General features: G+C 30.8%; 1 protein-coding gene across 4 annotated transcripts; it reads left to right on the top strand.

Annotated features, from left to right (window-relative positions):
- Positions 1–1086: 1086 nt before the first annotated feature.
- Positions 1087–25351, top strand: LOC139512977 (retrograde protein of 51 kDa-like). 4 transcript variants are annotated; one of them, XM_071301009.1, is made up of 15 exons: positions 1102–1783; positions 11229–11415; positions 11784–11879; positions 12158–12319; positions 12807–12932; positions 13398–13618; positions 14051–14157; positions 16794–16909; positions 17861–17881; positions 19116–19229; positions 19803–19910; positions 20294–22938; positions 23346–23453; positions 24368–24475; positions 24896–25351. In XM_071301009.1, the coding sequence occupies exons 1-12, from the start codon at positions 1278–1280 to the stop codon at positions 20327–20329; spliced, it is 1800 nt and encodes a 599-aa protein (XP_071157110.1). In that variant the 5' UTR covers positions 1102–1277; the 3' UTR covers positions 20330–22938; positions 23346–23453; positions 24368–24475; positions 24896–25351. The 4 variants fall into 4 exon arrangements, with proteins under 4 accessions (XP_071157112.1, XP_071157110.1, XP_071157111.1 ...); XM_071301010.1 differs by lacking the exon at positions 17861–17881 and having other exon boundaries at positions 1148–1783; XM_071301012.1 differs by lacking the exons at positions 11784–11879; positions 12158–12319 and having other exon boundaries at positions 1182–1783.
- Positions 25352–25887: the final 536 nt, after the last annotated feature.

The following is a 25887-nucleotide window of genomic DNA, read 5'->3' as shown; positions in this document are numbered from 1 at the left end:
AACCAATCTAACGAAATAACGTTGTCGTAGTTTCCAAGAGAACTGATATATCACTCATCAACACAAATTTCAAATGGTATCAATTGGTTATATGAACATTTTTTGTGTGACTGGTCACTGAACATAGGAACTTACTTTCTTTATTATTTTAGATACAACTGTAATACTTTTTCAATTACTAGCCTTTTTATAAACTTATAACATTCAACTTTTGCTGTTTGCTATGCAAATGATTTAAAAATACTAATTTTCAGGTTTGGAATGAAATCTTGTCATCAATGTCAGAGACCTTTTAACCATGATGTATTATCGCATCGACGTATCAATGTATTGTATGAAACCATTCATATACATAAAAACACACACACAAAAATGTCATGTTACAAAACATCAAATGCCTTTTTAACTTTGACATTTAACTTTAGTAATCGTCAAATTACCAACGCACTTGACCTCAGTTGCAATGTTGTATTAATTAGACATTTAATAAAATCAAGGATTTTTATAGTACACAAAAAATGTATACTATATACGAATCGTTGATAAAAATATATATGCATACGAAACAATTACATTCAATTTGACCTTAAAGTACTCTGCTTACTTAAAGTGAATTTGCTTCAAGACGAAAACCTCTGAAAAAAGAGTTGAATAGTTTGGGGGTTCTTTCTGACTTTTTAAAGATACACAGGAAACTTATACAGTTTTAGTAACATCTATAAGATAAATAAGAAATATCAGCTGATATAGTATCAACGGCAATCCTTAACATAATATATTGATCAAATAATTACGAACGAACTTTTACTTCTTACAGCTGCCATTTATTTATTCATCGTAGCCAACCTTTCAATTAAAATTATTTTTATTAATGACAAATGGAGATCTAAAGTATATTATATATATAAAAAAAGGTACATTTCTATATATATATATTTGTCCATGTCCGAATTTACAATTATTTGTGAGTGATAGGACTATAGAATTGGACATACATAAAATCAATAAACACTGTGACTATAAATGTCTTCCTTTACCTTAAAATTCAAAAATAATTCGTAAAGTTAAATTAAAGATATAATTCTTGTTTTTCAAGTTTGTAAATGAGTTATATGTAGGTTGTATCGACAAGCCAATAAATTTTTAGCAGACGACAAGATTCACCTGAGTACACATTGGATCAATAGTATATAGTCCCGGCTAGCAGTTGTACGATCCGGTAGGAAAGCGTTTGGTTGTGCTGTCGGCTTCAAGTCTAGAGTAGTAGAAAATTCAAAATGTCTCAAGAAAAAGTTGAAATCAGGAGAAACATCAAGACTCAGCCTACTATTGGGACGAGGAGCACCGTTATCAACAGAACAAGTCATGGCGGTGGCGGCATGATGCAAGGTGGTGGCTCCAGAAGTGTATCAATGAGAATGAGTATGGGTGGAAGTTCAGCTCCCTCTTTTGCACAGGGGACAGTTTCATCTATGTCTCATAAGAATGTCGCTAACGTCTTGGACACCAGAGCCAAAGAGAAAGATCAAATGAACGTTTTGAATGAAAGATTTGCTAGTTACATCGAAAAAGTGCGTTTCGTAGAAGCTCAGAATAAAGCTCTTCTTGCTGAAATTGATAGACTAAAAAAGCAAAAAAACTTTGATGCTAGTGAAATAAAGGAATTATATGAACAAGAAATAGCTGATTCTAGGAAAATAATAGATGATTTATCTGATGAAAAAGCTAAATTTGATGCTACGTTAGTCAGTTTACAAGATCAACTTGAAGATGAGAGAAGAGAGTAAGTTTTAAATTTTTAATTTTCTTAACATAACTTCATAATGTATTTGATGTAAACCCAAGATTCATTTTAAGAGAATCAAAGTATAGTTCAAATTATCGAGAGAAAAAACTCAAGTAACACAAAGGTCAATCAATATTTTAACTTTGTAATAAATGTTCAATTGCTGTTTTAAGTTTATTGCTAAAATTCGAGATGCCGGCCGGTAAGTTTGATGATGCAAAAGCCGGCTTCTGAAACCACGCCTCCAAAGAAATAGTCCTGCGTCATCAGTTTTCTCTTGTCACGTGATAATATAAATTTAGAGATCTGGCTGCACTTTTCATTTCATACCGAAAATTTCAAATCTGTTCAGAAATTGCCAAATAAAATATGCAATACAATCATGATGAAGTATTTTCAAACTAAGCTAGGAAAGAAAAAGATATCTAATATCTCTTCCATAAAATTGTTACATTTTATATCAGGAGCACTGTAAAATTATCAGTTTTAGCAACACTATTTGACTTAATGAGATAAAAACTTTATGAATTATTATATTTCTTTTGTTTGTTTCGTTTTATATAATGTTTCAATTTTTGTATCAAAGATTTTTTATTGGTTTTGAATTAACTGAATCGGTTTAATTCGTTCTATTTTTCAAAAAATAAAGAAATAATAACATACAGTTTAAAATTCTGAATTAGCTAGGATATTCATGAAAAAATCTGAATGGTAAGTCAGGTGTAGATATAATCTGTATTGACCGAGCGTGTTTGTTCTGGTTCCTTGATCTCATTATTGAAGGAATACTTGCATTTAAATGATTTATCATATCATTGTAACGGTACACTATGTCTGTTTGACATACTGTTTGTACTTATAATTAGTAATATACCAGTCTGAACACGAATACCCAAATAAAAACTGTATTGTTTTCACTCCAAGTGTAGGATATAGATCGAAACAATCTTAAGTTTTTAAATCGAGGTCCAAAGATTTATGTTTTTAAACAACATTGTGTAAAGGTTATACCTATTATTACAGAGAGGCAATAGAAAACTATTTACTGTTCCAACTCATGTCATTTCGTATTGTCTACTATCCTTATTTAGGTTTTCTGATATATTAACTGTTAAATAGTATAAACGATTGGTACTCAACCAACATTCAATGGCGAACCTTTTACAGTATAGATCAATTATCATGTATAATTAGGATACATCGTACGCTGAAGAACATACTGCAATTTGGACATCTTTGTTAAATTTGTTTCTTGTTGAGCAACATACGCTGTTCCTTGTACACAATTATGCCGATTTCTTTACCTTCTTTACTTATATGACATATACAATTTTGTAATAATCATATTTCAAAATTTCTATAATCGGGTTTCAATGGAGGATAATACGCTCAGGATCATTTCAACAAATGACTCATTTTATAACCTTAAATGAAATAAGAAAATACCCGAAGTTTAAACTTAATGTATATTTGATTCATATAAGATAGACCTACTGTGTAAACGGTCACCTTTAATGGTGGACTTTAATAGGTATTCTTATGACTAATTACTTGCCGCAAGGGCTAACTTCGGTCATATTACTAAACATTTGAATTAAAACTGGATATAAAACCCTCACTTTGACGGATCGATTGAATGGCCAAAGACGTGAATGGCTGTGATGTTTAATAATTTAAGACGTTTATATCCCGAATCCTTAAACATCGTTAGACAGAAGTGAATTAAACGTGAATCAAAATGATGTCACGTTACTGAGACGACAGCCCTGATTTTTTTTAATTGAAAACTGACAGTATATTTATAGGAAAGGCTTCAGAGTTTGTACAATACTATATAAAAAAGAAGATGTGGTATGATTGCCAATGAGACAACTGTCCACAAGAGACCAAAATGACACAGAAATTAACAACTATAGGTCACCGTATGGCCTTCAACAATGAGCAAAGCCCAAGCCGCATAGTCAGCTACAAAAGGCCCCGATATGACGATGTAAAACAATTCAAACGAGAAAACTAACGGCCTTATTTATGTAAAAAATAAATAAACGAAAAACAAATATGTAACACATAAACAAACTTGGGACAGGCACATACATAAATAATGTGGCGGGGTAAAACATGTTAGCGTATATATAGTATTCAAAGTTTCCACAAAATATCATGGCCTTAGCTTCTACATTAGTTTTTTTTAATTCACATATTTCATTATGTAAACAGTTACAAACTGAATTAGATTTAGATTTATTGTCTTGTATATAAATTTTTTTATCTGCAAGTTTCTGTTTTGACGTAGTCATCTTGTGTACTTATGATAAAATCTTGTATAAAGCTACTTCAGCTATTTTGACAAATTAGTTATCCAACAATACATTTACTACTATATCAAAAGCTAATGAATAACATTTACATAAAGTTGTTATGTATGCAGTGGCACGTAAAACTAGCGACATTTTATGAATTATGTACAGGACAGCATGTGTTAGTACAAACTTAGACATACATGTATAATAATTTACAAAATAAAAAGAACTGATTCATTTGTATTTTAGGTTTGAATTCCTTTAAAATGTGAATTTTGTAAATTACAAACTTTATAACCATATCATATCTTCAAATAAGAATTCTGATTAAAATCCAATAGTAATTGATTTTTAAGGTACAACTCTAATGTATTCACTCTTGAATAAAGTATTGCATGCAATTTAACGTCGCTTATTAAAGTCGCCCTGAGAAAGCGACCAAAGTTATGATTTACATCAGTATCGGACTCTAATACATTTGTAATATGTGAAGGAACATGTGCTACATCGTGTTATTATTGATTTTTTAGTTGAGACAATCTGCTGATGTAATGTGTGATGAAACATGTGTTCTATCAAGTTATTTTTGATTTTTTAGTTTAGACAATCTTCTGATAAACGGGAGATAACTCAAAAATGAAACCTGTCCCATTCCATTGCATGCATGTCTAAGAGAATGTGTTATGATTGCCAATGAATCAACTATCCACCAAAGTTCAAATGAAGTTGATGTAAGCAGCTATAGGCAACCGTATTGCCTTCAACAATAAGAAAAAGGCAAAGCGTACATTCGGCTAAGCCTATAAAAGGCCCCGACATAAAAAAATATGTAACAATTCAATTAAGGAAACACTGAAACGGCCTAATTTATAACAAACAATTTACACAAAACAAATATAATAGACACAAAGCAATGACAACCACGTGCTCCTGACTTGAGACAGGCATATATATTGCATCAGGTCTTGTAAGTCGTTAAATTTCTGTAGATTCCCTGGATATCTCTTACACTACTTGTAACTGTTATGTATAGTTCAATGATTTCGTGTATCTTTCAAGAATAAAACGTGCATTGCAAAGTTTCTTCTGAAATTTCAAAAGAAATAATCCAACTTTTATGGAAGCAATTCATGTCTTTTTATCGTTTTTACAGTTTTGAAAAATGAACTTTTATACTTTCGGTCGGTGGTAACTGTGTTTAAAAAGTTAAAGAAGGATCTATCAGAAGTTATAAGCATTTACAAAATTAAGTTAGCATTGAATGTTAGATTTTAAATTGCATACAATAACAACATGTTTTTTTACTGTATTCAAATGGTTACATGTATTTTGTACAGCTACATATAATCTGTGCTCTAAACTATATATCATTCCTTAAACCTTAAGTATGCTATACAACCCCAAAACAAAGTCAATATAATGGTCTTCTTATAAATGGAGGGTAATATTTATTTTTTCAAAACCTTTAATATAACCCAACCTTCAACACCCTAATTTTTAAATAGTCATAAAACAGTAGACCACAAAGTCTGTGTGATTAAATCTGAGATTATTAATTGAATAAACACCTGCTTAAACCCTATTCAATGTTATTTTTACGACAACAATAACGGGCTAGCTACTCCCACTGGTTATAGAAATAGGCAAAAACATGTTATATATATAATCATGTTTTTTTTTTACTTTCTTCAGTTCGGAATTTACTTGCTTATAACTTAATTATGATAACATTAAAAGCACTATAACAAAGGAACCGCTTATTTAGGCACCTGAAGACGGCGACAGTACTTATCTCTTGAACACGTGTTCGGAAGCCTTTCTGAACTGATCAACTTATTGCTTTCTAAGAGGATTTGCGAACTTTTAAAAGATTTTTTGAAGGAATTTAAAGTTATTTAAAATGTGAAATTCCAACAAAATAAAGCAACAATCAGCGATTATTTAAGAAGATAAGATTACACGCTTTTATAATTTTGGTTAAGAGGTGTGTCACCTATATTATAACTGAGCTTAGAACAACCGAATAGTATATCATTGTCTTTTTACCCATTTTACTTAGACGTTACGCACGATATTGCGTCCCAATTGGTAACGTCAAAATTTGACGTTTTACGTCGGTAATCGAGTATACTTTGTTCGTTTTGTTTGTAATCATTTTTGATCGATATGGATACTTCAGTCTTGAATATGTATGAAATATGTCCTACTGTTAGTTACGTAAGCAAAAAAAAAAACAATACAAAATAGGTATTTGGTTGAGAAAATAGTGCCTATAGTATATTATATATTGCGTTGGTCACCCTTTTAAATCTAAGAAAAGGGGGAAGGGAGGATGCAATTCATGTTGCTTAAATAACATAGTTTTTATGTTTTGTGCTTTTATCTTTTATCTTTTTTTAAATGTTGCTGGGGTTTGATTTTTTTTGTGTTTTTTTTTGGGGGGGGGGGGGGGGGTTGGAGGGGTGTGTGTGATGATAAGTTAAAAGATTTTAATGAAAAAGACTTCTATTGTTTACAACGGAGTAATTAAATCAAGAAAGAGAATGATTGCGTGAAAAATAATTATATTCATCTGATATGTTTACAAGCTTTGTATAATATCGAGGTGTAACTCCTCAGGTACAACAATTTTACTGCCTCCTTCAATTTCAGCACAAATGAACCGTATTGCAGATGAATAGCAAATCGTTAAAAGTTCTACGCTTCACAAGTTTGAAAATAAACGGTTGATCTTTTATCCTCTAGTAATATAGCCCTTTCACAACTTTAGAATCTTGGTACCCCAGTCATCTGAAATATTTTACCTATTTATTGATAAATTACCATATGTTTTTTTTTTCTTTTCATTTAAGATAATTAATCATTTTCTATTTGATTATAACTACTATTATATATTACAGTTTTTATCGTGGTTTCTATGATTCTATCTTTTTTCGAAATTTGTAATTTGGTTATTTTGTTTTGTCCTCTGATCTGAAAACATGAAATCGAACCGTACTTGTTATTTAAAAACAATGAAATATCGTTCATATATCATATGATAATACAAACTGCTTTCAATTTCGATGGCCAGGGAGGGTGATTGGCATAATGAGTTCATATAAAGTGATAAAAAGCCTGTGGCAATTTTAAGATACGCTCGTGGCGAGATTTGTTCGACTCCGATCCTAATCGACAGTTATTGCAAATATTTTAACTTAAGTTCGCCTGATGTCCGGCTTCTCCTACCTATGATGACAAGTCAATAAAATACAACAAATGTCGCGTATACATGTAGCGTTGTTTAACACCAAAACAAAGAACAAACTTTTAGAAATAATTTGAAAACACATATATGTATATAGCGTCCCGAATCGCAAACGTTCAAAACGTAAGAAAATTGTTCAGTGGACAAACTTGCAAGACATTTGATTGGTTAAAAAACGAAGTCATTTCGACTTCACAGCTTATCAAAAAGTATGTTATCGTATTGTGGGGTGAAAGCACAATTACGCAAAAGCTCTATTTTGTATGCTACAAATTTAATATTTAATATAATGACGTTGAAAATGACAGTGTTTTGGTAAAAAGCGGCGAAATTCGACATTGGACAATCTTGCAAGACATTTTCCCGAAGCCAATGCGTTTTTATTTGTGGTGCGAGTGCTGTAAAATTCCGGATTTGAAATGGTCTATCTAAGCACTTTTGTAGTAATGCTTTATGAAAACAAAATTTGATATCTTCTGATATTTTAAAAAGCGGTAACTTTTGATAACTTACCATTTTCCGAAACCTGACCATGGCGAGGATTATTCATTTTTGAAAAAATCAGCTTTGACCGTTCCATCAACACAAAAAAACAGCAATGACTTCATAACTTATATATGACGTTTATCATTCATGCGAATTTTCGCAGATTTTAAACTCTTTTTAAGACCACAAAAATTCCCGCAAAAGTTATTTTGCGAATAATTTGTTACGTCTGACACGCATATTTTTGACGTTTTGGCAATATTTGTATCATTATTTGAAACTATTATGAAAAGTTAAAGAATATTTTTTTATATTTTTGGAAACAGTAATACCTGCCTAATCTATGGATATAAATTTCATAAAGCTGAACTATTTAGATTTCATAGAAGAGCTATTTATCAAATTGCTCTGTCGTATTTCACGGCATTGACGCAATAACGTGCTTAACGTCCCAGTACACGTTCAATACCAGCCGCGTATGTAAAGGTGAAGCGCCTTCGATCTGTATTTATTATTGCTGCTATGTATTACACACAGTGCTTAGCATGACAAATTTTCACTAGATGTTTTCTTATACGCAAACATTTTTTTGGTTCCCATATTTTCGTTCTTTTAAATATTTTAACCTTTATGCACTATGGAAAAAGGAAAAGTCAAAGTGACCCGTCCGGAACCACCATCAACAACAATAGCGACATGTTACGTCGTGAGAAAATCGAAGCGGTCAGTAAATAACAATCAGACCAACAAAGAAATAGGTAATTTATTTAAACTTGATCTAAAGTTTAATAAAAGTTCAAATAAAGTTTACACAATAGGTACATAAAACTTAATTCAAATGAAAAAGGTCTTTGCCAACTTCATAAAAGTACTCCACTGTGTAAATTTAATAACGATTTACAAACAAGTGCGTGTTTACAATAATTTTAAATGTCTAGTCTTAAAATAAGAAAATAATTAGGCTATTTATTATGTCGAGCCCCTGTGTGAACGACTTTTTCATACTATATATTTCATAAAAATTGACCGAACAGAATTGTACTAAAATGTTCGTTTGTAAACCTTTTTGATAGCTTAACCACTTCTGTTTAACAATACCAACTATTGGCGATGTCTTATCTGGTACAACAAGATCGATTCAAGGTCGTATGTGCTCCTTTAAAAAAAAAATCGAATTTGCAACTGTCTCCTACTATACAACAAGAGCGACTATCGGTAATATATGCTACTGCATAACCAGTACGATTATCGGTCGTGCGTGCTCCTATAATAACAAAAGCCGTTTCAGTCGTGCGTGTTCCTGCAGTAGCAAGAGAGTTTTGTTTCGGCAATGCGTCTTCCTGTAATAACAAGAGTGGATTTCGGTCGTGCGTGTTCTTAAAATAAAAAAGCGTCTAAAAGTCATGTCTGCTCTTGTTTTAAAAAGAACGACTATCAGCCATGTCTGCCCCTATTATAACACGAGTGATTATCTCACATGTCTGCTCTTATAGTAACAAGAGCCATTATTGGATTTAATTTTCATCTGATTTCTAAAAATTTAGATACATTATTGCAAGTAATGATATTTTTTTATGATTTCAAAATATTCAAATTACAGATGCAATTATACCTACGATGGTATGAGATATTTTATGAAGAATTTTAAGCCAAACATAACTTTTATCCTGTTAATTTTATTGGTTTTGAATTCAGCGACAATCATTATACTAAACCATTATTGAATATGATATAATAGACTTGCATCATTTTAACTTCTAGTAAAACTATTGATTTTTGTTTTTTTGTGTGTGAAATACCTTCACTAAATATGTTACCAGTATAGTTAGCAACATATGAATGTAACATTGTCAAGGATATGTGGCATTTGATTAAATATTAAAAAAACGCCTTCTTTGCATGTTATCAGAATCAATAAATGAATCATATTTATGATAGGATAAGTAAAGACAATTACTTGGTCCTTCACTTCATAGTTTCCATGCTATTCTGTACCCCTACTCGGTGTGCAGGATGTCAGTTCTTTGGTTGAAAGAAATAAAACACAAACTGTTTACTGTGTCATCGTCTTTACTTATATAAGATACTCGACATAAGGATAATGTATGGCTTAATATCTTTACTTATATAAGATAGCATGGCTTGATACTATTTCGTTATTTCAATAGAAATATAAACAGGAATTATCCAAGATTGCACATTTACAATGAATGAGCAAATCAATTTCTATCTAGTCCACTGGTTTAATTTTGAATTATGTTTTCCGTTTAAATTGGTTATTTTAAATACTTGTTTTGATTTAACTACCATAGTCTATCTGCCCGTGTAATCAAGGCATTACTAATTCCATTTTAAATTTATCAAAACTGTTTTTTGAAAGTTATGTCAACCATGTAATTTGTACATATCAATATCACTGTAGGGTTCTAACCCAATTGTTGACAAAAGTATTTTGACATTTCAATTCATTCGACATTTGGCACTTTAACAGTACAACTAATGAGTTTATCACAGTACGACAAAAAGACACATTAGAAAAACAACTACCAATAGAATGAAAAACGCATTTTCATTTTACAAGATAGAAATATTAGAAACAACATCAACCATTATAATGACAAAAGTTTGTTTTTTAAGTTTTTGTTATTCCTTCCTTAGATTAAAGATGCAAATATGTTTAATTCGAAATAAATGTATTTATACAAATAAACTCAACAACAAAAAGTGCTGAATTGACATTTTTCCGATTTCATCTTGACCTATTTAATGGGGTGGACTTGTCGGAAAGTGTTTATTTTTGAACGTCTATCGATTTATATTGTCTTAGATAAATTATATTATGGATCAAGTACTTCAATTTTAAAAGCCCTTATCTTCAAAGGAATTATTATTGTAAAATTTGATTTATCAAACATAGAGTATCTAATGTAGTCAAGTTTTATTTCTTAATATCGACCCTCCTTTAAACGGATATTTTTTAAAACTTTAGAATAATTGTTCAGAGTGCACTGAACTCACATAGGTATTGAAACTGAAGTTTGGACAACATTAAAGTGTTGCGACAAAGCAGTAACGATATACCAGTCATGTAACATAACACATATTTTTGTATTTAAAGAAACAAAAAAAAGATGGTCTGGTTCTATAAATTTGGACTTGATATAGTATACATGCAAAAGGTTACTGATACTGAAATGTTTTTTTCATTTTTGAAAGGAAGTTATTGCAGAAAGTCGTTTGGTCAATACCAAAAATTCCAATTTGGTATTTCTGTTTTTGATACAGATTTCCAGTTGTCAAATCCTCTATATATTCCATATTTAACGTAGTTGTACTACTTTTTCCTCATATATAAATAAAAGGCATATATTCTAACAAACCTTAATCAGTATTTATTCTGTAATTTCAGCCGGATCAACGCAGAAAAGACAGTAGATGACCTATCTAATAAAATAGATAGACTTAATGACCAACTAGGAAATAATGAAGGAGAACTAGCCAATCTTAGACTTAGGATAGAGACGCTGGAAGATGAGAACGCTCGTTTGAAAAAGGACAAGAGGACTCTTCAAGATGATATTGGTCGTATTAGAGCTGTAAGTATTTCTAAATTAATAATACACTGTGCAAATCGTTAGATATAATTGACTCACATGCATCTAATGATCATCTACTAGTACTATAGTTCTAATCTTCAATTCATTTGATGTATATAGAGCGCAAATATAATATAGTAACCAGTCATGTTATAAACATTTCCTAAAAAGTCAAAACTGAAAGTGTTACTAAAGATTGTAAAAAAATACATTTTATTGAATGAAACGGTTTTAAATATAATTACTAAGTAGACATATCTATAGCAATGTCAATGAAGCATTTGCTAATATAAGAAATAAGAGAGAAAAGTCTATATTAAAAAAGAAAGATGAAACATCATTGAATTTATTTATTGTTATATTTGTAGGATCTGGATGAAGAGACTTGTAAGAGAATTCAAGCTGAAATGAAACTACAAACAGCCGAAGAGGATTGCAAGTTCCAAATCAACATCTATGAAGCTGTAAATATATTTTAAATTGAAGGGAAATTATTGAATGCAAAAAATGTTCAAATAAAATTAATATTATAAAAAAGAATAAGTTACTATGATCTAACCTTAAAACAATGTGATAAAACAGGTATCAAAATTTACATGAAATTGCAAATTCACTATAAAATAGCAACGTGATAGCATATTATAAAAGTCAATATTAGTAATTGTTTAAAAATATATATATTTTTTTTAATTTAGATGTAAGACGAACTCGATATGCATAGTTTTATTTTTATTTTGCTTAGGAAATTGCTGAACTTAAAGCCATGCTTGACCGTGACAGGAGTATCGAAATGAAGGACATCTGGAAGGGCGAAATCTCTAAGGCCATTAATGAATTGAACGCACAATATGCCACAGAAGTTGACAGAATTCAAGCAGAGATGCAGAAGAACTACGAGATGCAGGTAAAGGTTATGATATAAATGGAATTACCAACATCAATAATGTTATAATTGTGATTAGAACCGTTGAAAAATACCCCAACTTCACAATAACGAGTTATTTTAACAGCTCTTCATATCAGCAAAGTAGGTTGTCAAATTATTAAAGCCTGTTAATATGTCCTTTCTAATTATTGTGTTGTTATACTCATGTTAGGTTAAACTACAACAGGATGTGTTCTGTTTATTTGCAAGTAACACTAGAGAGGTTAAAACAGAAAATCGTATTAAGTCCAAAAAAGCTTACTCCATTGTTTTTACTAATGTCAATTATGATATATCATAATAGTTATCTTCACATGGGTCGTTAAGTTGTTAATCGAAACGCATTTTTATATTTAATTTAATACAATGGATATTTAGGATTCAAAAACAACTATTTATTTTTCCTTTTTAGAATACTTATATGCTAAATAAAATTTTATATTTTAATTTAAATAAATAATTACAGATGAACGAAATGAGAGCTGGTTTGAACAGAGACAACATGGAAACCATGAGTGCTCGGGAGGAAAGCAAGAAGGTCAAAGGAAAACTGAACGAGCTACAACCACTTATCAGTCAGTTACAAGCTGAGGTATGTAACATACAATTCTTTTTTATGAAACCATACATAAAATGCGTTGAAATCTCTTTCAACTATTGAAAGAACTTAGAAATAACCGTCCTTAATGATAACCGAGTGTCCCTCTGGTATCTTTCGCCCCTCTTTGAATGATAACCGAGTGTCCCTCTGGTATCTTTCGCCCCTCTTTGAATGGTAACTGGTATGACCTTTTATCAACCACTTTCCCTTATTCAATAGGAATCAGCAGAATTAGGAGACACATGTCAATGAAAATCAAATAAACTGATACTTTTATATTTTTGTAGGTTATGACTTAAATAATTTGATGCTCTATAAGAAACAATAAGCTTTACATACGTTTACATAGATAAGATATTCTAGTGTTGCAGTTTCTTACTTAGGGTTTATGAGTAAGGATGCATCTTTAAGCTTACAAAATAATCTTCAAATGATTCTTATGTAATTGTTTGACAGAATGCCATGCTTAAGTCAAGACTGGACGGACTACAGGCCCAGTATGATGATGAATGTCGCGAACACGAGTCTGATGTTCAAAGACTTCAATCTAGTATCGAGAGATTACAAATGGAGATGGATACTGTCCTACAAGAACTGCAAATTCTCCAAGACGCCAAGTTGTCATTGGAGTTGGAGATTGCTGCTTACAGGAAACTGTTGGAAGCTGAGGAGACCAAGTATGTTTTGCACTTAAAGTAGATTTGTTTTCATTTAAGTTTCTTCAACTTTGTTTTGTGTTTTGGTGAGGGAAAGATTATAAAACATGTCTTTGATATCAGATTGATGTTGATGATTTCACACATGAGTAATTTTCACTAAGTAAATTTTGTTGTAAAATAAATAGATATTTTTCAGTTATAATCATTTCTGTATTGCCGTTTGTATTTTCCCATTTCAATATAATTTGAAAGATTCATGTACAGGAACATGTTGATATTATCACAATGTTTTAATTTCTATTGAAATATATAGACACATGCGATTATTTTGAAAACATTTAAATTGCTGTTGTCTTTTTTGTTGTTCTATCTTAGACTTCGAAAACAAGATAATTATTGATTTATCTAAGGTATAGGTTGTATCACTTCATATTAACTATTTGTTTTCAGCATGAGACGTGTTGTTGAGCATTCCAGTGGTTCACGAAGCGGTGGAGCTCAACTGCTTTCTGACATGATCGTTAGCAAGGGAGGTTCTGGAGATTCACAGAAAAGCAGTTAGTAACAATTTCACATTTTGTGATGCCATCGTGTGATGCATACAGAAAATTGTAGTGTTTCAATGTAGTTGTTTTCAGACGTCATTTCATGTGCCTGTTTTTTTTTTATCTTGCCTATACAGTCTTTTATAAATCTCTTTTATATTTGAGGAGCGCGCAGAAATAGAGTGCAATTTCAATTATTAAGCATGCATTATAGTATGGATTAAGCATCGGATGTTGACATTAGAATTAATTATAATGATGCAAAAATGTGACTAAAAGCTTAGAATTTTAATACTAGTTATAATTGTGATAATCATGCTTTGTTTTTTATGCAACATGCTTTGTTTAACCTTATAGCCATTATATGCTTGTTTATAATATTCAAATTTATCGATGGACAATAAAATGTCATATAATGGATTTCCTTTGTATATTTGACTAACAAGTAAAACAGAACAATATTATAAATTAGAAATGTCTCATATAGCATATAACATTTATGAGCGAGATAATTTTCCTTAAGAATTGTATGCCTTTCCAATACCTCCCCTGTTTTCCCTATAAAGCTTTGGTATGCAGTTTTTATAAATCCCTATACCTATTTTATTGGGTTATTGGAGAAATGAACGGATATTGGTTTATGGAACGAAATTTTGCCCCTAAAATTGTCTACCATTTTCTGTATGTTGTCAATGTCGGACTGTGTGGCATAGTTGGTAGTGTGGTTCGTTCTTACACTGTATTTATTATGAAAGTTTTTATATTACTATATTATTAGCACTGCAGAAATTAGTTGCTTAAAATCATGCAATATCCATACCAAATTATAGAAAGCATTTTTATTAGTGTATTTAGCAAATATGATAGTGCATCAATTTTATATACAAGGGAGCACTCGGGGCGATTGGAGATATTCGTGTTATATTTACTAACTTTAAGAAGTATATAACAACCAATAGGATAGTTTGATGTTTGCATGTCTTGCTAACATGTTCATTACTAATACGTACTTGACAATAGGTTGAAAAACTGCCTTGCATGAAAAAGCACATTAACATTCATAGGTGTTTCCCTAGGAAATTCGGAGCACTCGTGCCTCTTTGAAGCACACACATCACATGATTCCCAACGCTAAATACTCAAATACAGGTTCTTACAAAACTCTGTATAAAATTATCATCTAAAATATCTTTAATCTAGAAAATTTGCACGAACAAATCATAGCCGGGTATGACGGCAGCATCTCCTGCTAAAAACAAACAAAGTATTTCTTTATTATCCAGAAAAAATCTGAATAAAAAAAGTGATATATATATAAATATAAAACAAGAAGTGAACTGGTCTTTAATTGAATTAAATGGGTTTGAATTTTGGCAATTAATGTATAATTGTTTATAACTTGGAATACTTCTGTGTTGGCAGTGATTTTTCAATATATAAGTTCTATCAGTGCAGACATTGTAAACGGAAAATGGTAGACCAATTTTACGCCACCAAGTTATCAATTGTCATCAATGGTATTTAAACATATGCATATTTTGCAGATGCTAACCAACTAAGTAAGTCTAAATAGTCACGTGATATACAGACGTTGATCTATATACAACAGAAATTAACATGTATAAACAAGTTCTTAATAAAACACCAAATTACATCCAAGAAACCCTTTAACTTTACTTCCATAACAAACTTCACAATATATATACTCAATTCAAAAGAAACACACAGTCCTAACATTTTTTTGTAGTGCAACGTAAATAAGTTGCCTTATAAAAATAGAGGTATATAACAAATTGAGCCCTTAAATGAATTCGCAAGGACAAAAACTTTTCAAAAACAATTGAAAGTGGTTAGAAAACCCCAGCATTATGCACAATTTTCAAGTTTTGGTATTGTAATAAATTTGGCACACGTGTTTTGTGTGATGAAGAACAAGCCTCGAGATGAAGGATGTGACAAGCTTCTGTACCAGACATCAGAGATACATGGAGTAAGTTGATAACTTCTTAGCTGTTGTGAATGAGCTTTTAATCATATTTTGCTTTCTGGATCTAGCTCAATGACACACATCTGCTATGATGGGAAGAAAATGTGATCGCCAATGCATTCTTATCATTGCCATCGTTTTTCATTCGTCTTCAACGCATTGTATTGAAAGAAAAAATATCAAGGTTTTATTGTCAATGCGTTTGATATATACGTCTTATTAACAATATTTCCTTTATTTACTGAACTTAATGAACTTAAGAACGCATGTATATTATTAACACTCTCTCTTGTAAGGAATAACAGATGATGGGTATTTAATCGGAAACAATGGAGTTAACATTCCAAAATTAGACTATCCCTTAAAGTAATGCATGGAATAAAATTGCATGATTTTGAGCATGATTTGTGCAGTGTGATAAATGTTATTTAAAAATAAAGATACATGTTTTTAGATTGCTAGAAGTTACTCTAGTTAACAAATGGAAATTTATTTGTGCTTTCATATCTTATTGAATTTTTCTTTATTTAAACATGTTTGGTAAGAACTTTTTAATAACAAAAAAAATAGTAGTAGAAATTAATTTTAGTTTAGAAATTTTGTTATTTAAGCTATTTGATAAAGTTGAAAATACTATTGTCACACTTCCATAAATTTTCAGCATTAAGTGAATCATCCAACAAAATTCTGGTACAAAGAACCTGTAGAGGAGATATATCTATTGAGAATGCCCAGCCAGATGGAAGCTGTGTAACCTTGAAGAATTCCTCTAAAAAGGTATCACCACCTCTTTCTGATAACACGTTATATTTCATATCACCATGGAGTTGTAATTGTCTATTAAATTATACCTCCATGGGTATTACATATTAAAATGTATAAATCATACTTTATGCACTTAATGCAATCTTTTCATTTCAAAATTTATATTTTTGCTGAGTTAACTGATGAATATAAATATATAGGAGCTTATCAAAAAGTCTCAAAATGGTGCATACAGTATGACATACGACATAATAGTTATGAATAGGAAATCCATAGTTAGAATTTGCATTCCAAATGCTCGATGGTATATAACAGTTTAGTTAATTTGAAAATGCAACTAAATTGATATTTCTGTTATATGGCCATTCTGTATTTGTTGTGAAATGGCGAGAGGTTGCTTGATTCTGTACGCTTATTACATTATATTAAATGTATAGTCTCAATATATAAGTTTTAAGAAATATATGGTCTACGGATGTATCGCATCTAGTATTGTGTAGAAGCATGCCATGATGGAAAATAACAGGAAAAGCATGCTTCGTATATATTTTGTTATATGTTTTGTATTCAATTCTTCCTGTTCTGTCTTAAAATGACATAATAAGAACCAACTCCATTTTTCTAACATGCGAATGAACAAAACATTGGCTCTCTTTTAAAAAGATGATTATGGCTAAATATTTCGTAGATAAGCACCCCCATGTTAAAGGCATTTGTGTACTTCAATATTTTAGACCTACAAATGTATCATATCTTGAGGTTTAATTATTCTGATTACTTATTTTGCAAACAAATTCATAGGTCCGCTTCAATTCGCAGATATTATGTTGTTTTATTTGAATTTGTCAAAATATCTGAATACGTGTTTCCGTCCGTTGTCTTTTCTTCTATTTATTTGTCAAAATTTCAATTGAACGAAGATTTTAAATTTGAATGCAAACAAATATAAACTTCTGCTTGTAGAAAAGTACATCAGGTGGCAAGGTAAGCGCCGTGTGCGTTGAAATGCTAATTAATTATATCTTTACATCAATCTTAGTATCGTTGGTATATAGGGAGAATCACTAGACATATCTATACACGTAGTTTGTTTCATGATATTTGAAGTAAAAAATACATATATTGTAAATACAATCTTTGGTGAATTATTGGACCAAATTCTGTTTATATGAAACAAACTACTGAAAGTAAACCCTCAAATTCACTTTATCTGGTGGTTGTTCCAACGATCGCTCTAGGTTTGGCTGTGCAGCATTTTTTATTTGGTTACTTTTAGGGAACATTTTTTTTCTAACCTCAATCAATATTTTATTTTGGAAAATCACTGCTACTACTCGTACGATACATATTTTTGGAGGTAGAAAATTGCTGGCAATTGACTAAAAGAAAAAGAAGATAAAAAATGTTTTGTTTAAACAATATACTAAGATGTCTCTAATATTCTATATTTCGAACTTTTAAATCTTGTAATATCTCTACATTTTCAGTGATTTCTACTAATAGTTCCTGGTGGACAATTGTGATTTTTCTTTCTTTTTAATCATCTTGCATGCTGTTGACTAAACATAATATACGACTAAGATCTATTTTCTATATTTAGATATGTTACAGTGGCGTAGGAGTGACTTAAGAATAGGGGGTTTGCAAGTTCGTGAAAATGACATGCAAAATAAAGAAAATTCTATGGTCCGCAAATAGTAAAAAAATAACATAAGGACCTAAGAGCTACGGTTCCGTAGCTATTAGTCAGAGTAATAATGTCAGTGGACTCTTTCATTTTCCTTTCTTTTATAATTTTCTTTTTAGCTAAAATGTTGAGAGGGGGGGGGGGCGTAATTTTGCGGCTCCTACGCCAGTGATTTAACCACCTTCGGCATGCATATTACTCATTTAAGACTTATCCAAGTACAAATGCAAATGAATATACATTCGAAGAACGTGCAACTTTGACAATTGATTTAAAATTTAAAAGGAATTTAGTTTTGAAGACTTTTGAATAGTGTTTGCTCAATGATTCGATGGATCAATTAATTTTTCATAAGATTAAAAAATAAACATGAATTATTTAAAATTAAAAGAAATTTCTCAAGCTTCGCATTTTTACAAAGTAAAGTATCCTCATAGGTGAAAGGGGAAGATGAACATATATTGAATAAACAGTAATCTTATATTTAAGTTATTATTAATCAAATATTGTAAAGTGAGGTTAATTTTTCAGGATATTGTTAGTGTTAGTTTGAAAGGATGGTCTTTGAAGAAGACAGTGAATGGTACCACCAAACATACATACACATTCTCAGATATCAGCCTGTTAAAAGGGAAGGAGATTAAGGTAAGGAATCACGTTAATGTATTATATTTTGACGGGGAAACTCCCTTTATAGATTAAGACAGGGAACAGCCGTTAAAATGGAGAAAGGTATCCATCCAATATTGAAAGCTTCGTTTTGATTTTTCGTTTAAGAGATGGGTATTGTTGCAAATGAAACGGCTAACGACAAATTGACATGGATATAAGCAACAAGATGTCATCGTACGACCAAACTACATGTGAAATTTTTAAAATATGTGGACGCATTTGTGTGATTATACAATGTATGATTTACAAATAGGAACTATTATAAATATGTTCGATTTATCATGTTGCAGTACAGAAAAATGATACCATGAGTATAAAGTTGCATATCAATGTTTTCTTTGAATAAGTTTATTTTGTAATTTTGTATTTACTTTGAAGTATTTACATGTCTTCAGTTTATAATATGTATAACAAAATGTTTCAAGGTCATAAAATCAGAGACCGATATAAAGTTAGATATAAAAGTGGTTGTGAGTTTTCCGAGAAAGATTTTGTTTTTGTTTTGGTATGATATCTTATTACTCATACTATATAAATTCGTTTCAGCTGTTCTCCAAGGGAGCTGCAGAACTTGCCAAGGACAGTGACATAGTATGCGACATATTTTCCTGGGGATTGTCCGGAACTTTCACTTTAAATGATGACAAGGGAGTGGTAAGTACATGTTTGCTTACTTATTATACTTTCGGCACACCATCTTGTTGTGTTGTCGCCTTATGTCTTTGACCCATTATACTTGAACATTTGTAAATAATGCACTTAAATAGAATTATTATTGTATTTATAGTCTTGTGTCAACTGGTGTTGCTAAAATTTATTCTTATGGTAAAGTTAAAGTTACATTTAATTCTGGTCTTCAACTTTAGACAGGTGACTATACAATCTGGAGCTCCGAACCGCAGTATAGAAAGTTTTTATCGCATATGGAATACACTAATGTTTAATCTTTTTTTTTTCATTACAATATATCTGATATATTCAATATATATTTTCACATATAACAAATTTATGATAATTCATTTTTTGTTTTTTTCTAGGAAAAAGCAACATTGACCATCAAGACTGCTGCATAGAGGATTGTTACAGGACAGCAATCCATTTGTTTTCGTGACACAACTTACATTTATCTTTTTATTCATTTGTTTTTTGACAGTATATTACGTATGTGTGCAATAGATGAATCTGCTAATCGGCTTCTCGTTTGAATGATATCGTTTCATCAATTTGGCTAAAATGCTTGTAGAAATGAGATTTTTAACGCGTGCATACTCAAATTTCTTGCCTGTACATGGAGTTAATCAAAACTTGATTTTTAACAGAATAGAATAATGGCCCGTATGGTTATTTCTGCGTTGGAATTGAGATACAATTACCTCTTCATAATATTTACTTGTTTCTCAGAATATAGCCGATATGATGTTGTAGGTAGTTGCATAGACGGTTAAGTTTTCAAATATAAATGTTTGTTGTACATACTATATCTGGATGTCGAAAGATTATACTTTCTTTACATGCAGGGTCACATAATTGGTTTGAAATGTTCATGTGTATAATTTTCGCGTATTCATAAATTCCACATTTGGTAATTTCCGTTGGAAAGTTCAATATTTCCATTGTTACTGAGGCTTTAAAAGTTGTTTGTGTGGGTTTGTTTCATTAAGTTGATCGTGTGGGTCTATTATTCTCATTTTGACAACAGAGGAGCAAAACTCACACTGAAAATGTATTCGCTTCCAGTTTGTATCATACGTAGTTCACTTCATTTTTGTTTATGATATATTGGTTCTACAAGGCGGCAGACATTTTTGTTTATGATATACTAGCTATTCAAGGCGGCAGATATTATATTTTGTCTTTACAACATTCCAAAAACCTCAACGATTGCTGCAAAGATTGGTTGTGAATTTTGATCATCTTTAAGAATGTATATTTGTATTTTAAGTATTAGTTTTTAAGCTTTACGAGAAAATATTTGGGTTTATTCAACCCTTCTTATATTTTATATTTTGCAAGAAGTCATGTTTTGTTATGGTGATTATATTAGATTTAGCATATTATATATGGTTTTATTCAATAAATATTTTTACATTTATTTGTTTTCTGTTCATCTTCGACTTAGGGACTGGTTTCGGTCTTTACCCACCAACAAAGCGTGGTCGATACGGAAAAAAATAATCGGAGTTTCAAATACGGTATTTTTTTCGACAGAAAGGATGCCATGCAGTTACAGCTACTCATTACAATGTAATAAAGAATCCCTCACAAGTGTATAAATATGAACTATGAATCTATATGAGGTAAAACAATGCTGGATTCTCGAATTTCTGAAGTCATAGTTCAGATTTACAATTTTATTTGATTAAAATGCAATTCCCCCTGAAGTTCGTTCCCTAACAAGTCAAAATTCGATAGATGTTAAAAAGACTGATTTTGAAAATTTTAATTCATACAGAATGTACACCTCATTCGTATTTGCAAAAATTATAATTTTTTCCCCTAATTGTTTTTCATTTATTCTTTTAAGTTTAAATAAATTCAGGGAAAAATGCACCAATTCAATTTCCTATATATTGACAACCTGAAAAAATCAACGTTTATTAATTTGAAAAAAGTTGCACGAGAGCATGTTCGGGAATTCAGCATTGCCATTAATATTAAATAAAAAATACATAGACAATACCATTTCAAACTCTAAAAAAAAGAATTGACACGACGTATATTATTCACCAGAACAAATTGGTGATTCAACTGGTACTTTAGTTTGTATAAACACAACTAATATTGCATAGATTCATTGTTAACACAGCTTAGTGTAACACGCTTCTTAACAAAATTGCTTTTAGATGATAATCACAACACTGCATAAAAAAACGCAAAGAAGCACTTGTTATCAGAAGGTACAACCAAAAACCAGAAATTAAAAAAGCCAAGTTGGAGTCTGCTTGTTACACATCTGATATGTTTTGTATTCTTTTGTGTGAAATATACTCGTAAAAATATATAAGATTTTACCCAATTTTTGTCTTGACAGAAAATATGTTTCAGTTATTACTGGCCCCATGTAAATGACAAGAGTTTTATATTTCACACAGATTCTTCCGTAAAACATATTTCTGATGCAAATTACATTTAAAAACACATTACCTAGATATTATCGAATTATGTAGGTCTGTATTTTCACATTGGATATTGTATGATGCCTGCATGCATTGGTGATAATATCCTCGCATGCGAAAACTGGTGTTGGAATCCTATCCTTTTAAGCATTATCGCTAGTATTATATTTTCAGCAATGATTCATTTTACAGTGTAAGTAAAAATACTGAGGGATTACCGTGAAATCATTAATTTAAAAAAATAGCCAAAAAAACAACAGCATATTGGAAATTTGATATATATCTATATACAATTTGCGTTCATTATTTTCCAACGAAATGTTCATAGACCACAATCATATATAGCGTGCTTCATAAAATACTGTACCCTTAACTCTTATGGATAATGACCCAACTGGGAATTTCTATTAACTGTTCAGTATTATGGAAAACGTTTTGATTTAATTTTAGGCATGAGTCACGCTTCCAAAAGAGTAAGCTTAGTGAAGAGTGCAAGAGGAGACATTAGATTTGAGGGATGTGATGCATCTGGAGGATGGGTTGCTATCAAAAATAATGGATCAAAGGTAAACAATTAGAAAGAAAGGAATCGTTTAAGTAGATCCACAGGACTGATTAAAATAATACTTTTTTGGGATATACCATATGCATAATTTTCATTTAGTTGATGAATATTTGGGTGAAACAGTACTGGGAGCACACAACGATTGGCAAAGGTGTCATTATGTTGTTTGATTTTATATTAGAAAAGTACTTGATATGATTTAGATAGGATAACGACAGGCAATTTTTTCAGCAATTATGAAATAATCTTCAACTGTTTAATTACCTAATTCAGGACAAATAACTTGAAAATACGATACAATGATTGATTAATTGTTGGTTGCTTAACGTCCAGTGGCAAATATGTCATGCATTAGTGTGCATTTATAATCGAAATAGGACAATTATAGTAAGATTTTTCTTTTCAAAGGCAATTAACATGAAAGGATGGACATTAAAGAAGGTGATCAATGGTGTGGATAAATACAGCTATACGTTCACAGCAGAAAATACAGCACAACCTGGCAAGGAAATAAGGGTAATGTTTCTTTCATTTATATTTGTCATAATTAATGTAGTTTGAAAAAAAATACTCGTTATTACATGACAGCAGGCTGCATATTTATCGCAGATGTCAGTAAGTCGATGAAAAAGCAATACAGAGTCTGTTTTATTGTTTATGAGCAAATATATTACAGCAAACCTAGACTGCATACATTAAACCTGCTTTTTGAGAAAGAAAAAAACCCCCAAATAATTGCAATAGTTATTGTGCAAACGGATTGTAAAGAATGTGACCTTATTATGAAGTATGATTGTTACATTTAAAGGGCATGTTTTGATTGTCAAGTTCTGTTTACAAGCTAGGTTTTTTTCACACTAAATGAACCATGTCACTAAATTGACTTCTGTTTATGTTCACGAATAGTACCAGTTATCGCTATTTTGTGCATTTTTCTTTTGATCTTTTTTTGTGATAATTTTCATATCATGCTTCTCGCTTGAGATGGAAAAATTATCGCTAGAAACTAAGGACACGCGGCGTTGCTAACGAAATTGACATGAAATTGACAACGTCGTCATAGGTAAAATAGCGATAAACAGATTATCATTGGTCATCTCAACTCGATTGCTTTTCTCACTTTCGCTGTACCAGCTCAAGCGAGAAAATCAATCTCGTTGAGATGATCAACGATAATCTATAAATACATGAAATTTTTCATATCAGATATATTATCAGCTCATGAAGGTTCAATACCAGCCTAAGAGTCAAAGGCATGCGATAAAAACCAGAAGCAGTTAAAACATATTGTAATATAAGTCCGCTTTAGCACCATTTAGGGAAACAAGAAATTCACTTAAATTTAATGCTTTTATCATACTGTAAAAAATATATGTTTTTTTACTTTAGGTATAATATGATCATTCTTATTATTGTCTCTCTCTTTAAAGCTTGTTGCAAGTGGTATGAAAGATGAGGCAACCTACGGCGATATTACTGTTGAGAATTTCACATGGGCACCAACAGGAAAATTCGTCCTTGTAGACGACAAAAGTGCAGTAAGTACTGTTTAAGGGGGATTTATGAACTTCTTAAATACATCAATTACAAATATACTTAAATATAAGCATCTAACAACATTTTTATTGTTGTTTTTCATCTCGTTTGTTGTATAAGATCTTCTGCGATTAACGAAAAATTGACAGCAAAGTAAATAAAACGACGCTAAGAAAGAGAAAATGTATTGAAATTTTCAATAGTTTCTTTATAAATTAGTTTGAAATATGAATATAAATATTTGTGTATATCAAATCACACGAAAAAGGCAACACCACATTTAGTATAGTAAAAAAAAAAAAATTTCTACATGACGTCTTTATACCAATAAGCCATTGATATTTTTCTATGTGGCGTGTTTATACCAATAAGCCATTGATATTTTTCGTCAAACATCTCTAATCATATCTCATTTTTTACAGGAGAAAGCTACAATGGATATCAAAATTGACAACTAAAAGTGCAGCTATGTAGACAATGAAACATTCCATAGAGAGATTTTTCATAGACATCAATTACATTATGTTTTTGTATGCTTTCAAATGCTTTCGGATTTACAACTATACGATGTGTTTTCGTGCCTTTTGGGGTTATAGTTGGTAAAACTACTTTAGAAAAGTATTGGTTGCTTTGCTTGTTTACTTGCTTGTTAACATATATCTTAAAGAATTTTCTTATTTGAGTATAATAGATTAATGACAATTGTTGAATTGTACAGTGAAATCCAGAATTATTTTGTCAAGATATTTAGAACTATGACCAAATCCATTATACTACAATTCAGTTTTTTTTATCAAAAGAGTTTATTTTAAAAATAAATACATAGATTTATATACATATTTTCATGTTTTCCATTGAATAAAATAGATTTAGATATACACATTGTTTATATCTTTGTATTACCATCTGTATTGAGTTGGTTCAAGTATTTACCAATATATATATATATATAGCCATACATTTTTGTTTAGGAGCCAGCTGAAGCACGCCTCAAGGTGTGGGATTTTCTCGCTGTATTGAAGACCCATTGGTGGTCATCCTCTGTTTTCTGATCTTTGGTCGGGTTGTTGTCTCTTTGACACAATACCCATTTCCATTCTCTATTTTATTTTCTGTTGCCTACTAATCATCCAAGATAATTCTTTTACCTCGGTATACAAATAAGGAGATTTTATATATGATTGCCAATGTGATAATTATTCACCAACGTCCTATTAAGGAGGGAGTAACTATAGGTAATCGAATGGTCTTCAACAATGAGCAAAAAACTCATACCGATAGTCATCTATAAATCGCACAGACATGACAAAATATAAAACAATACAAACGAAAAAACCATTGAGGATACGTATGACAAAACTGTAAACGAAAAACAAACATGACAGATTACATCTACCTTATTTGCTCTGATGAA

This window comes from Mytilus edulis, chromosome 2 (assembly GCF_963676685.1).
Source record: "Mytilus edulis chromosome 2, xbMytEdul2.2, whole genome shotgun sequence".
Lineage (NCBI taxonomy): Eukaryota > Metazoa > Mollusca > Bivalvia > Mytilida > Mytilidae > Mytilus > Mytilus edulis.
Note: the sequence above shows the minus strand (reverse complement) of the source record. Positions and strands in the feature narration are given on the sequence as shown.